This window comes from Trematomus bernacchii, unplaced genomic scaffold, assembly GCF_902827165.1.
Source record: "Trematomus bernacchii unplaced genomic scaffold, fTreBer1.1, whole genome shotgun sequence".
In the NCBI taxonomy this organism is placed as follows: domain Eukaryota; kingdom Metazoa; phylum Chordata; class Actinopteri; order Perciformes; family Nototheniidae; genus Trematomus; species Trematomus bernacchii.
This window is the reverse complement of record NW_022987691.1, coordinates 19,335-32,962: the sequence shown is the minus strand read 5'-3', so window position 1 is coordinate 32,962 and position 13,628 is coordinate 19,335. Positions and strand designations below refer to the sequence as shown.

General features: G+C 40.7%; 1 protein-coding gene across 1 annotated transcript in view; it reads right to left on the bottom strand.

The window, feature by feature from the left end:
* The window catches only part of LOC117489087 (netrin receptor UNC5D-like), a gene marked incomplete at its 5' end in the record, with an annotated part of 119,819 nt that extends 106,438 nt beyond the window's left edge, over nt 1-13,381 (bottom strand). The window contains 1 exon segment of the mRNA XM_034138313.1: nt 13,166-13,381. Coding sequence (XP_033994204.1) covers nt 13,166-13,381 — 216 coding nt within the window.
* Between the last annotated feature and the right edge of the window lie 247 nt (nt 13,382-13,628).

Here is a 13,628-nt window from a genome sequence, read left to right as displayed (position 1 = left end):
TATACCATGATAGGTCCACTTTAAGACATAATTGCACAATGTAGGTATGTTAGGTATAAGTGATCATTTCAAAAGGAAAAGCAGCAAATCTTCACATCTGAGAAATTGAAACCATATTTGTTTTATGAAAAAAATTACTTAAATGTTGTAGCGACTGCCTACACACTAACACACACACACTCCTCCACAAGCCACTTCCAACGTCTCTTCAGTTGTGACATCCCATCATTAAAACATAAAAACCCCTTGTCCTTAACATTTGCAAATCCACCTTTTACACTTCCTTTTGCCCATCTGACATGTACATCTTTAACATATGTCTCCGTTAAACATACAAGACTAAAAATACAATTTAAGAGTGTAAAAGGCAATCATAGTATAAGTCTATATGTTTTTATTTACCTTTGTTACCATCCCTCCCTGCAGAATGAAAGTCCTTTTTTATCCCTGGAGACCCAACAGGGTTAGCAATTAGCCGAGCGTCCGATAAGATGGCGATAACACGTGCCTTTGTAATTGACGGCTACATTGTGTATTGGATTATAACGGCTAATCAGAGGGGGGGATCAGGGGGGATATTGATTAGGACAAACACTGATAGCATCTCTATTCACACCCTGAGGGATATAACCTTCAGCAAATTGTGCCGCAGGTGAAGCCACAGGAAGTGTTTCTAAGCCTTAAACATTAGGTGTGATGTGAGTTGCCTCTGGTCATTTCAAAAGAAAACTCCCACCCTCAGGCGTATTTCTGTCTCACCATTTCATTTGCATGAATTATTCTCCAATAATTGGCCATTCTGTTCATGTTCCAACCTGAATGTAGTGTTGAAATTCACCTTGTGCATTTCCCCACTTCCTGTTCAAACTCTTTTGTCTCAGTTCTTCAGGTTTAGGTGCTTGCCACACGAGGACGATAACGCAAACGGACCGCAAACGTTATCAAAAAAGTATTCTGTCCACACGCAACAGGCACCAGCAACGTGTCCGTTCACACGAGACCGCTCGAAAGCGCTGTAGTACATATGCCAGGCCTGTAAGTGGCGCTGTACTCCTACCACAAAAGCAGCGAAGAAGACGCGCATGGTTGCCATGGTTGCCCTTCCGTGTCGGCCTCGTGTGGCCGAACCGTCTATCTGATAGAGAACTGTAGCAGATACGACCGTTATCGTCCTCATGTGGCTGCAGCCTTAGCACTCAAAGCATGTAAATATTGAGTTTTATTAGAGATAATTCTTAGCTACTTAACAGTAGTGTGGCAGCGGGGTGTGGTTAGGGCGCCGGCTGCTGGAGTGATGGGAGTGGCTCGGCCAGAGACCAGGCAGCTGATCAGAATCAGGTAATCAGTCACTCAATAAAAGCATGTGGTAACATGGTTCTGGTCTCTTGCAGTAGACTGGGTCCTGGGAGGAGGACCCTCAATTTCCCAGCCACCTCGGGAAATAGAAGAGCAGACTGGGGTTCATGGAAGCCCCTTTTTTGTGTTTTCACCCTAAGCCCGAAAAAATCTCTGCTTGTTTGACAAACCGTTCTTTCATCCGTCATCCGTTTTAACCCTATCGTGAGCTGGAATGCTCACAAGTAGTTTTGAGATGTTCTGAAAAAGCCAGAATTTTGAGAAAAAAACTAGATTTTGAGAAAAAAGTCAGAATTTTGAGATTTAAAGCTCCCATGTCATGCTTTTCCGGTTATTACCCGTCCCCTTGTGTGTTATGAAGGTTTTTATGCATGTAAACGGTGTGCAGAGTCAAAACCCTCAAAGTACACCCTGTAGCGAGTAAAACTCTAACACAGAAAATACCTCCCCAAAACGCCTCGTTGGAGATACGTCACTGCCCATTTGAGTCTTCCATTTAGTTCCGGGTACCGCCTGATGTCATGCGGTACCCGGAACGAAATGGACCAATCCCGAAGAGCTATGGCCACACCAGCAGCGGCGTGTTCCTCCTCCAGAGGTTCGAAGAACCGGCATTTCACAGACGAAAGCTTCCAAAAACATTGCCCAGTTTGAGGCCGGATATGCACAGCTTGTTTGGACCGTTTGGAGCAGGGGAAGATCTGGGTATACAACCTGTAAGTTTGCATTGTTATTTGTGTATTTATCAAACAAGACTGTTTAAATGTGTAAACTGTGTTGGACTGCTAAGCCATTGACACAGTGCTAACTGTGCTAACTAAGTTGCTAGAGTTTCCATATATCAACTCTAATATCAGCAGATGGCCTTGCATACATGTATCTCATAGCAGGAGAATGTCTGCATTCACACACAAAATACCTATTGACAGTATACTGCAGGTGATTTGCCGGTCAGTCGCGAAACGTTGATTGATTGATTGATTGAAAAGTTTATTAACAGCTTGTATATTGGGTACAGTACAGTACAACGTAATTACATTATAGCTGGCGTAGCGATCTAACACACGGAGCTTGAGCTAGTTTTGGTCAGAAAAACATTTTTGTGATGCTACGTTGCTAGCGTTTAAATATATCAACTACAATGTCAGCAGATGGCCTTACATGTTTGTCATGGCAGGAGAATGTCTGCAGTCACACACACGGAATACTCATACAGTATACTCCGGTTTACCGTACATTGTGACCGTACATATACTGCATGTAGCTAACGAGGCTAGCTGTATGCTAGCGCAAAACAATGTATTCATGCAAGTTACATTGTATGGTAGCAGAATACCCGTATACGATTGCAATTATAAACACGTTATTGCTAGCCTAATATGAACCACTAGCTTTTGTTCATAGTAGTTTTATTACACTGTTTTTTTATTACACTGCATTATAGTTGCCTTTCCTCCAAGCTAACGTTCATATCGTGTTAGCTACCAAGGTAAACAAAGCTAGGTTAGCATATTAGCAGGCAAGCTGTTCATTACACAACTACTACTAACGAATCTAAAACAACTAAGTTTCTCTAATATTTTGTGATTTGCATTTGATTTCGTCCAGCCAGATCCTGGCGGACAATCCATGACGTGCTAAAAGGCACTTCTACTACGACTGAGGCGTCGTGCTAAAAGGCACCGCCCGGCCCCGGCTGTGCGCAGGCAAGAGGAGGAGGAATGGATGATATACCGTGTATATATGTATATTTATGTTCATTTTGTACATTTCTAAAAATAAAGTTTAATGGAAATACTTAGTAGGCCTATCCTTTCTTCCCTGAATTCATATATAGCAAACCATGATTTGATTTCTCATCAAACAGTAGTAGTTTATAACGGGTAAAAATAACTTACTCTTTGTTATGAGAGTAGCTCGTAGGCCACAACGGAAAGACAAGGAGACATACACGAGTTTACAAAACCACGGCACATTTATTGTGGTAAATGCAAAGATAGGTGGTTGAGAGGATCGCAGAGTTAGTCTTCCTGCAGCCGCTTTGGAGAGAGACTGGGGCCGTAGTGTCCGGAGGTGTCCGTGATCGTGCTGATTAGCCTCTTCAGCTCCACCCCATCGTAAGACAAAGGCCCTGGGGCCGTCACACTCTTCTATAACAACAGTTAAAAATATATATGTATATAAAATATACCGCTGTACCGACGCCATGATAAGACTGATGTTACGCTGAGAGCAGCCGGGAAAAGCACTGACATGGGCGCAGCCTCTCTGGTGGTTGACTAATCAGAACGAGTGGCCGAGCTGACCAATCGGAGCACACTAGGCTCACAGGGAGGGGGGGGGCAAGAGCTCCAACGAGTCGTTTAGTGGAGAAAGTGAATACTGCTGAATACACATGCTTGACAGAGATGCTGTATGCGAAACCAATGTGAGTTTGGAAAATTGCACAGTATAAATCTATTTTAGTATACCTCAACAATGTAATTATGATCAGTGGAAATGGCCATGACATGGGCCCTTTAAAAAAAAACGGAATTCTGATTTTTTCTGAAAAACTCCAAAATTGTCAGATCATGACAAAAACGTAATTTTTTGGGGAAATTTGAATTTTTTGATTTTTTAAGAAATAGTCTGAATTTTCAGATCTTGAGAAAAAAAGTCTGAATTTTCAGTTTTTCAGAAAAAGTCTGCATTTTGATATTTTCAGAAAAAGGTCAGAATTTTTAGGAAAAAATAAATAATTTTGAGAAAAAAAAAAAATTCAGAAAATAATAAAATGTTGTGTTTTTGAGAATACTCTCACACTGTGAACTGCAGTTATTATCTATCACCCTGTGGTTAGACTCACAGTGTGGACCTGTCTACTTTCCAACTCTGGTATTAAAGGTTTTTATCAAACATAAAGTTAGGAATTGCTTTGTCTGTTTTTATTTGTTGTTTTTTTGGTTTGCACCTGTTGTTTATTAAAAATGCTATAAATAAAGTTAAATAGCTTTAATGATGGATCTATTGCTTCATTTAAACGCTGTTAATAAAGGAAGAAGCATTACATATTGTTTCTCGATTGTACTTAATTGTAGTTTTCCATTACATGCACAGCAGTAATATGATGATAATAATGAAGACATTAATCTCTTTTCATGGCACACAGGTGAAGCTAATAGCATTAGCAACGGCTGGTGGGAGGCCGTGGAAACGCAGATTGAATTATTGACGTTAATTACACATGTGCTCTTCCTGCCAAGACATGATAAAAGGTCTACTGTGACTCTGTGTGTTAGTGGGTATTTACCAACACTGCTGAGACTAAAAGCTTGTTGTGGTTCTGTAGAGTCCATTTAGACTGGTGTGCATTTCCCCCCCACGGTGAGGACTCAAAGCACAGTTTAATTACAGTATTTGCACAAAGAGGGTATCACAGCAGCATCCTGAAATATGATCAGGTGTGAGGGTGATACTGGAGGGCTATTAAACACACTGCAGTGGAAACAGCATTAATCAAAGCACCGTCCTCGTGTAGATAAATCAGGAATCCTTGTTATTGTTGGACATATTTAGATAATTATCATGGTTTTGATGCCAAAAAAAACATATTTCTGTTCCTCAAAAACTGTATAATTCCTCCAGAAATATGAGTATCGAACAGAGCGTCAGGCGGCAGAGACAGCTTTGTTTTTAAGGAGAATAATTATGGGATGGGAGCGTACACTTTTCCTTTTTTCTGTAGAGGAAGTAAAGAAACCTATGGATTTATTTGTTGTTTGAGGTGCAATGTATGACCCAGCAGCTTTAAGACATGAAGACACTATTATTTCCTGCTTCGCACTAATGCAGTATTTTCAACGGAAAGTGGGCAGGTCCGTAATTTAGCTCATGCGATATTTTTGATTAATATACTATGACCCCTGATCTGTCCTTTCTATTATCAGAAACATGTTTGGACCTGAGAGATTGTGGTAGGATTGACAGGGGGAGTTGTGGAAAATGTTTCATTAAAACCTGCGGAAATAAAACAGAGAAAAAAAAACAGGGTCTTTAAAGCTGAAATTAAGGCCCCGTCCACACGGAGACGAAAACGAACCGAGGTCGATATCCAAAAAGTCTTCCGTCCACACGGAATCGGTACAAGAAACGTGTCCGTCCACACGAGACCGCTCGACCCGCTGGAGGCGCTGTAGCACATATGCCGGGCCTGTAAGTAGTTGCTAAATCCACCGCGGAGAACTACATTTTAGCAACATGTAGTTCATGTAGTTCTCCATGTCCACTTGTTGCTGATGGTTGTGGTCGAGGAGCTGTAGATTTTACACTAACATCTGTATCATGGTCAGTAGCGTCTGGAGCACGAACGCACTGTGATCCGCCATTGTTGTTGTTGTTGGGGAAACGCATCAGCAATGACGCAGGTGTGAGCAGGAGAGGTGGGGAGAGGCGGGACTATGATCGTTTAGGGCAGGGGTTCCCAACCTTTTTTCCCAAGAGCCCCCCCAAATGACTCCTGTTGGAACAGCAGCAACAGCGGTAATTAAAGTTTCAAAGTCTCAAAAATGCTACAACTACTGTCACAAACTGGATGAATGTGAAGTATTTTGTTAAAGGAGGATGAAAGCGTAATCAAGGAGCACTATTGGAGTGACTTTGATGGTTATTGGACTCAGGATTAATTAATTTGGATTCCCGCTGTATGAAGAAATTAAAGGATGGCGCAAGTGGAAACAATTCACAAAGGGTTTAAACTGTTTAAAACACGTGCTCAAAGTAAGCCAGATTTTGGCGATGTGTTTATGTGGATTCAAAAGTCGTAAATAATCTACAAAATGGAGGAGACCGATCTGATCGGAGCAACTGTGACAAATAATCCATCTGAAACCGGCATGGACAATGACTACTGTATGTTTTAAAAATGCACCAAAGCCTGGTTTGGACACTTTACGGGCAGAAGAAACGTTTCTATTAAAGAAAAAATTATACATTTCTGTCTTTTTATGCCTTTAATAGCTACTAACTTGAATTTTTATTCAAATTAATTAATCAATTATTTTGCATATGTTATTGTAATGTAGAGACAAGGCTTTTAGTGACAATCATGTATTGCGTTACAATTCTATGTAAAAAAATTAAATAAAAAAAAAAGTCTAAATATGATATTTGGCCTCAAATCATCTGAGGCCTGGCGCACCCCAAAGGTGGGCCCCCCAGGTTGGGAGCCACTGATTTAGGGCATACACACGGTGCCGCAAGCGTTACGTTACCAGACCTTCCCACTTTGGGATGCGTTATCGTTTGAGGTCTCCGTTTCCGCGGTTCCGTTAAGGCCTCGTGTGGACGAACCGTCCATACGATAGAGAACGGTAGCGGATAACACCCGTTTTGTCTCTGTGTGGACGGGGCCTAGATCTACTGTGTGTCAAGCACCAAAAACACTACATTTCCCATGATGCAACTTGTTAGCAACATAGGCCTGGAGTTTAAAAGGTGTGATTTTTGGTGAAACTTTTAAATTAAAAGAGGAAGAATGTGTTCCATTTAAAGTCTGGATTTAATTTAGAAATGACAAACGTCAGATAGTTGGTAGTTAGCGCAGCATCTGAATGTTAAAGCCTCGGGTTCAATCAGGCTTTACCTGGAGTTTCTCACTCTTTTCTGTCAAATCCGCTGATTAAACCCCCCCTGACGAATACCGCCAAGTAAACTTCCTCTTGTTCTTTTCCAGCAAACAAGTGCAGCTCCAAATCTCATGTTGCCATTATCAAGCTTGCGACAATTTCACAGCACAGCAATCACACGGTAATGAACTTCCAGAAGCAATTAAAGTGTCTTTCCTGTGGAGGGACCTTCATGAATACAAGAAAGAGCCTCTAATCACAGAGACTTCCTGCCGAGGTGTCGTACCACCGTTGTTGTTTGTCAAAAAATCCCTTCAGGTGGCCTCCGTCAGGCCGCTAATCAACACGTTTCCACCTGAAAGAAACTAATAGCAGCTAATTGGTATGACTCTCCGCTGCTGCCTTCACACTCCAAATCACAGCTCATATCACAATCTGCACAAACACCTTGTTGTTACAGAATCTGAACTTTTGATTTAAGGTTTCCAGCTGCCGTAGCCTGAGGGTCCATCTCACATCTACTCAGTAATTAGTCATGGTCCAAACATAGAATCACTTACTGCCTACTCCATTTAATTTCTGAACATGGAATAAACAGAGTGCAACAGAGGCTTACACCCAATGAATAACAAATGTTTGCAACAAGGAAATGCAATTTAGGCTTTTAAAACCAAGATTAAAAAGGCAAGCCAACAGAATTTAGCTACAAATCAACTTGATTGAGGCTTTTAAGTAAGGCTTTAATTTGCATTTAATACGCCTAACAGCAGGGAAACAGGCCAATAAAGCAGGTTATGTTCGAGCCAGGGTGGCTTTTATGTAGCTCTCCATTAAACCAGGGAAATATTTAAAGGGGTACTCCAGTGATTTGCACTTGCAATAAAGTTTAGGAACTCAAGAGACACATATATCTTCTGAAGAAACATCGGATTTGGTGCAGCACAAGCTGAGAGGTGCTATCTACTGTTTGTCAAGCAACCAAAACACTGGATACTACATTTCCCATAATGCACTCCATCAATAGAAGAGTTCAGGAATGAGTCCTTCCTGTCCCCTGGTCTGGAAGTCAATGGTTTTCTGAATGTGTTTTTAGTTGTTACCCTGAAATAAGGTCTGTGGTTAACACAAGCTGAAGATATTTTAACGTTTTGTTCTACGACAGAAAATACGTCAGTAAATACCCCACTGGTGGATTTAAAAACAGAGGTTGCTAACAAGTGTCACGCCCAAAATTAGCCACCTTTAGCTTAGCGGTGGTAACGTGAAGTCATGTGACCGTGCTGTAGTTCCTTTATAGCCCAACATTAGCCGCCTTTAGCTTAGCGGTGGTGACGTAAAGTCATGTGACCGTGTTGTAGTTTCTTTATAGCCCAACATTAGCCGCCTTTAGCTTAGCGGTGGTGACGTGAAGTCATGTGACCGTGCTGTAGTTCCTTTATAGCCCAACATTAGCCGCCTTTAGCTTAGCGGTGGTGACGTGAAGTCATGTGACCGTGCTGTAGTTCCTTTATAGCCCAACATTAGCCTCCTTTAGCTTAGCGGTGGTGACGTGAAGTCATGTGACCGTGCTGTAGTTTTTTTATAGCCCAACATTAGCCACCTTTAGCTTAGCGGTGGTGAGGTGAAGTCATGTGACCGTGCTGTAGTTCCTTTATAGCCCAACATTAGCCGCCTTTAGCTTAGCGGTGGTGACGTGAAGTCATGTGACCGTGCTGTAGTTCCTTTATAGCTCAACATTAGCCACCTTTAGCTTAGCGGTGGTGACGTGAAGTCATGTGACCGTGCTGTAGTTCCTTTATAGCTCAACATTAGCCACCTTTAGCTTAGCGGTGGTGACGTGAAGTCATGTGACCGTGCTGTAGTTCCTTAATAGCCCAACATTAGCCGCCTTTAGCTTAGCGGTGGTGACGTGAAGTCATGTGACCGTGCTGTAGTTCCTTTATAGCCCAACATTAGCCACCTTTAGCTTAGCGGTGGTGACGTGAAGTCATGTGACCGTGCTGTAGTTCCTTTATAGCCCAACATTAGCCTCCTTTAGCTTAGCGGTGGTGACGTGAAGTCATGTGACCGTGCTGTAGTTCCTTTATAGCCCAACATTAGCTTTTAACTTCAGAAATCATAAAGTGGTGTTAATATGTGGAGATTATCCTGCTGAACTTAACGTGTACATTTCATAAATGTTTGTTTGATATTAAATAACCCCCCAAGGTTAAATGAGACTCTCCACCTACACTGATTCAAATTAAGAGAATAACCTCTTTAAGGCGAGAAGACCCTTAACAACTCCTTACTGGTAATGAACTATCTCTAAATGAAGGGCTGAATTATATTAAATGTGTAATAAACCTGCAGTCTGAGGACCATTTTGTGTCGTGTTTCAGATCATAATAGAGAAGCTCTTTAAAATCAGTCGTGTATATTTCTGAGAGTTAGTGCTGATGTGCAGAATCCCCCCCACTGTCAATGCAAGCAGCTTATAATAAGCACATTCTGCACATTTTGCTTGACCTGGCTATGAGGCCTGTTGGCTTTTAGGATTAAATATCTGAGACCACATTCACAGTCTTACCGATGTGTCCACGGCAGAAACGATATTTCTACTGTTTTCAGTGAGAGGAAAAACTATTTCCAGACAGACTTAATGACGCATTCTTTCTGAAAATGTCATTTCACTTCTCTTCTCACCTATTTGTTGGTGGAAGCAGACGTTAACAGCGAAGACAATAATACCTCCTCACAGGAAGACGAGAGGAAACTGTTTCTACAGGTGAGGAAGGTATAGTTAGTAACTGCAAAACACTTTTTCTCATTATTTGCATTGGGTTTTATTAATTAAAGAACTAAATAAAGATCAGAAAAGATAAAAGAGTCTTTAATGTTAGGCGCCAGTTCTCAAATACTGTATTACTATCTGTTTATTTTTAAGTATTTAGGGTTGTTTTGTTTATGATGCTCATTGTCTGATTCATATTAGTATTTGACTGTCTCTGATGCAGTTAGTCTGTTAGGAGCGTTTCAGAGCGAGGGTGAATACGGGTATATTCAGTTATTTGTAAGCAAGTAGAAACCTAATTTTTTGTGATTTTCAGAAAAAGCTGAATTTGGAGGGAAACGTCAGTATTTTGAGAAAGTCCGAATTTTTGGATTTTTTGGAAAAAAGTCATAATTCTCAGATTTTCTGAGAAAAACTGATTCTTCAGATTTAGAGAAAAAAGTCATAATTTTGAGGAAAAAAATCTGAGGGAAAAATCTGAATTTTGCCAAATAAGTAGACGTTTTTCAGACGCTTTAAGTCAGAATTGGACAAATAAACAAATGTCATTTAACTTCTCCTCTCACCTGTTGTTGCTGGAAGCAGGTGTTAATAGACATTGAAAGCAGGTGCATTCAAACATGAGGAAACAAACTCAAAAGCAAGAATCCTGCAGATCCATTTCCTGTCAGCCCAACTAGATTCAGAGCTTTAGCTTCACTTAACCTGTTAAGCACCAAGCCTGTTTTTCATGTTTCAGGCTCGAAAATGACATGCCCAAAACAAATGACTATAACTTAACTTCTAAAAGGGTTATATGAATAATTTCTTTTATCAAAGCAAGGTTACATCTGTGAGTTGGATGTAGAAGTGTCAGAATCAATATAGATGTTTTTTATTTTAAAGAAAATTCAGATTTTACATAGTAAAAAACTGTAAATTATAGTGTCCGTCCAAAAATTATTTTTTACTTATAGTGAAAACTACCCTTGGATGATGGGTTAGTAGACTAAAAGCTTTAGGAATCCAAAGTACAACATATAATAAGTACCCTGTATCAAGATTGATGCAAAACAAGTGACATTTGACCTTTTTAGAGAGGTTTAGCCAAAACCACCCCACCTCTGAGGTGATTTGGGTGAAAATGTTTTTTTTTTCCATATCTCTGGCCCCCCTTGCTCGATTTTGATGGTTGACACCTCTTTCTGACCGTTAGAGCCAATAGAATCAAAGGAGGGGGGCCCCCACACACACACATTGTGAAGAGAAAAGGTGGGGGCTGCGCGCATGTAAATTTGCAGCAGAGTGGACCTATCTCTAGCTCTGACATTTGGAAACGAAAAAGCAGTTTTATTGCTTATGGATTATCAGAAATCATTTCAAAGAGGACACAGATACATTGGATTAACCTATGGATTAACTGCAGCATCGTTTTTTTATCGTTTTAATGCCATTGAAGACCAGTTTTGACCAAGGTAAGCCATGTTAGCGTTTCTAGCTACCTAGCTCCACATGTTCTGATGTACGCTTTCGTTTATAGCGTCGCAAATGTTTATCACTGAGTGTTGAGGAGGGCACCACTAGATTCAGTGTCTCCAGGAGATGCTAATCGAGTGGTTGGCTGTGCATCTAGGATAAGTAATAAGGGAGTTATGAGTGAGTTTAGGTGCAGTGATAGGTTACATTTTTTCGCTCGTGGCTAATTCAGAGGCTGAGTGCTAGCATTGTAGGTTTTTTTTGGATTTTTTTTTTAAAAAGATCAGTTAGCTGAGTTTCTTCCCGTTACATGGATATAAAACATTCATAGTTTATTAAATATTGAGATTCCTTAGACGTTGTTTCCTGCAAATGACGCGTTTATCCGCCCGGTACCGGGGGGGCCGTGCGTAACAGGTTAAAGCCTTATCCCACGGGCCATAAGACTATTAAACACCTGAACTTTTTAAAGAACATCCATAAACATTCATCTGTTTGCTAATTATTCATCTGATATATCATATTCTATTTACTTGTAGACTCTTCTTGCACTATTTCAATTCTACTCTATTTTATTTGTATTTACTTGCACATATCAAAACATTCTCTTGCACTATTGTATCTGTTTTATGTCCTATATATATTCATGTTGCTCTGTTGGAGGAGGACTTCAGTTTTTCATTGAAATATCTAAACTGTAGCTCATGTACACATGACAATAAACCCTTGAATCTTGAAACGTGTAAGCTAACGGACAGAAGACTCTACGTTAGCTTACTACATAGCATCAGCTGAGAGAAGTCCAAAGAGCTTGAAGTCGTTTTAAAATGTTGCCAGTTTTTTATGTTTTATAATAGTTTCTTTTATTTGCATATTGACTGGTTAATGTGACATTTCATTTGTGTTTTACAGCTGTAGTCGTCTGCCTGTATTGTTTTGTGTTCATTTGTTGTAACTTTGTTCATGCTGCCCTCTTGGCCAGGTCGCTCTGGAAAAGAGATTTTAATCTCAATGAGGCTTTTACCTGGTTACATATATATAGAGAGAGAGAGCGTCAGAGATGGCAAAGTACACACGTCCTTTACTCAAGTAGAAGTACAGATACTCGTGTTTAAAAATACTCTGGTGAAAGTAGAAGTACTGAGTAAACTTCTTTACTCAAGTCAAAGTAAAGAGGGCTTTGAAATGTACTTCAGTAAAAAGTACCCATAACTAGCAGCTGTTTTAAAGAGTACCTGACCTCCCTTTATATTAATAGAACAATAATGTCATTGTTAGCTAATGAATGTTTCCATGCTGAACAACGGCAACATGACAACGTTTTCATTGGTCCCTCTTCTTTAGAGAAGACCAGGAAATGATGGATACACGGATCGTGTTCAAATCAATAGGCACGCAATGACTCTAAATAATAATGATCACGCCACCAAACACACATTCAAACTAAAGGAACCAGCCTGTTTGGAAAATGTGAGAAGTAGAAAGTACAGGTATTTGGGTTCAACATGTAAGAAGTAGAAAGTACAGGTATTTGTGTTCAACATGTAAGAAGTAGAAAGTACAGGTATTTGGGTTCAACATGTAAGAAGTAGAAAGTACAGGTATTTGTGTTCAACATGTAAGAAGTAGAAAGTACAGGTATTTGTGTTCAACATGTGAGAAGTAGAAAGTACAGGTATTTGAGTTCAACATGTGAGAAGTAGAAAGTACAGGTATTTGTGTTCAACATGTAAGAAGTAGAAAGTACAGGTATTTGAGTTCAACATGTAAGAAGTAGAAAGTACAGGTATTTGTGTTCAACATGTAAGAAGTAGAAAGTACAGGTATTTGTGTTCAAACTGTAACAAGTAAAAGTAAAAAGTCATCAGAAAAGTAAGTAGTGGAGTAAAGTACTGATACCAGAAAAATGTACTTAAGTACAGTAACAAAGTATTTGTACTCCACTACTTCCCGCCTCTTTGGAGCGTTTCCTCACCGGTGTTCAGGTCCTTGTGCTCCTGCGAGGCGTGCTCGTTCTGGTGGACCCACTCCCCGTTGCATTTGAAGAAGATCTGCAGGGCGGGCACGGCTCGGCAGCGCAGCTTCACAGGGTTGTTCTTCACGATGTAGCCGTCCTCCGGCTCCTGGAGGAAGTGCGGCAGCGTTCCCAGCCCCGAGGGAGCGGCGTCCGGCTGGGCATCGCCCCGCGCCGCTGAGGGACAACACATCAAAGATAGTTATTTAGAAGAGCTGCAGGAAAAAGGCCAAAAACCCTTGTTCACATACTGAACATACATCCACTTGCAGCCGAAATACCTCAGTGTATTTAAAGGTCACCTCTTATGTGGAATGAGCTCCCCATTGACATCAGGACAGCAGAAAGCTTACACATCTTCCAGCGCAGACTGAAAACTCATCTCTTTCGACTCCACTACGAGCGATAGAATTACTAACAAAGG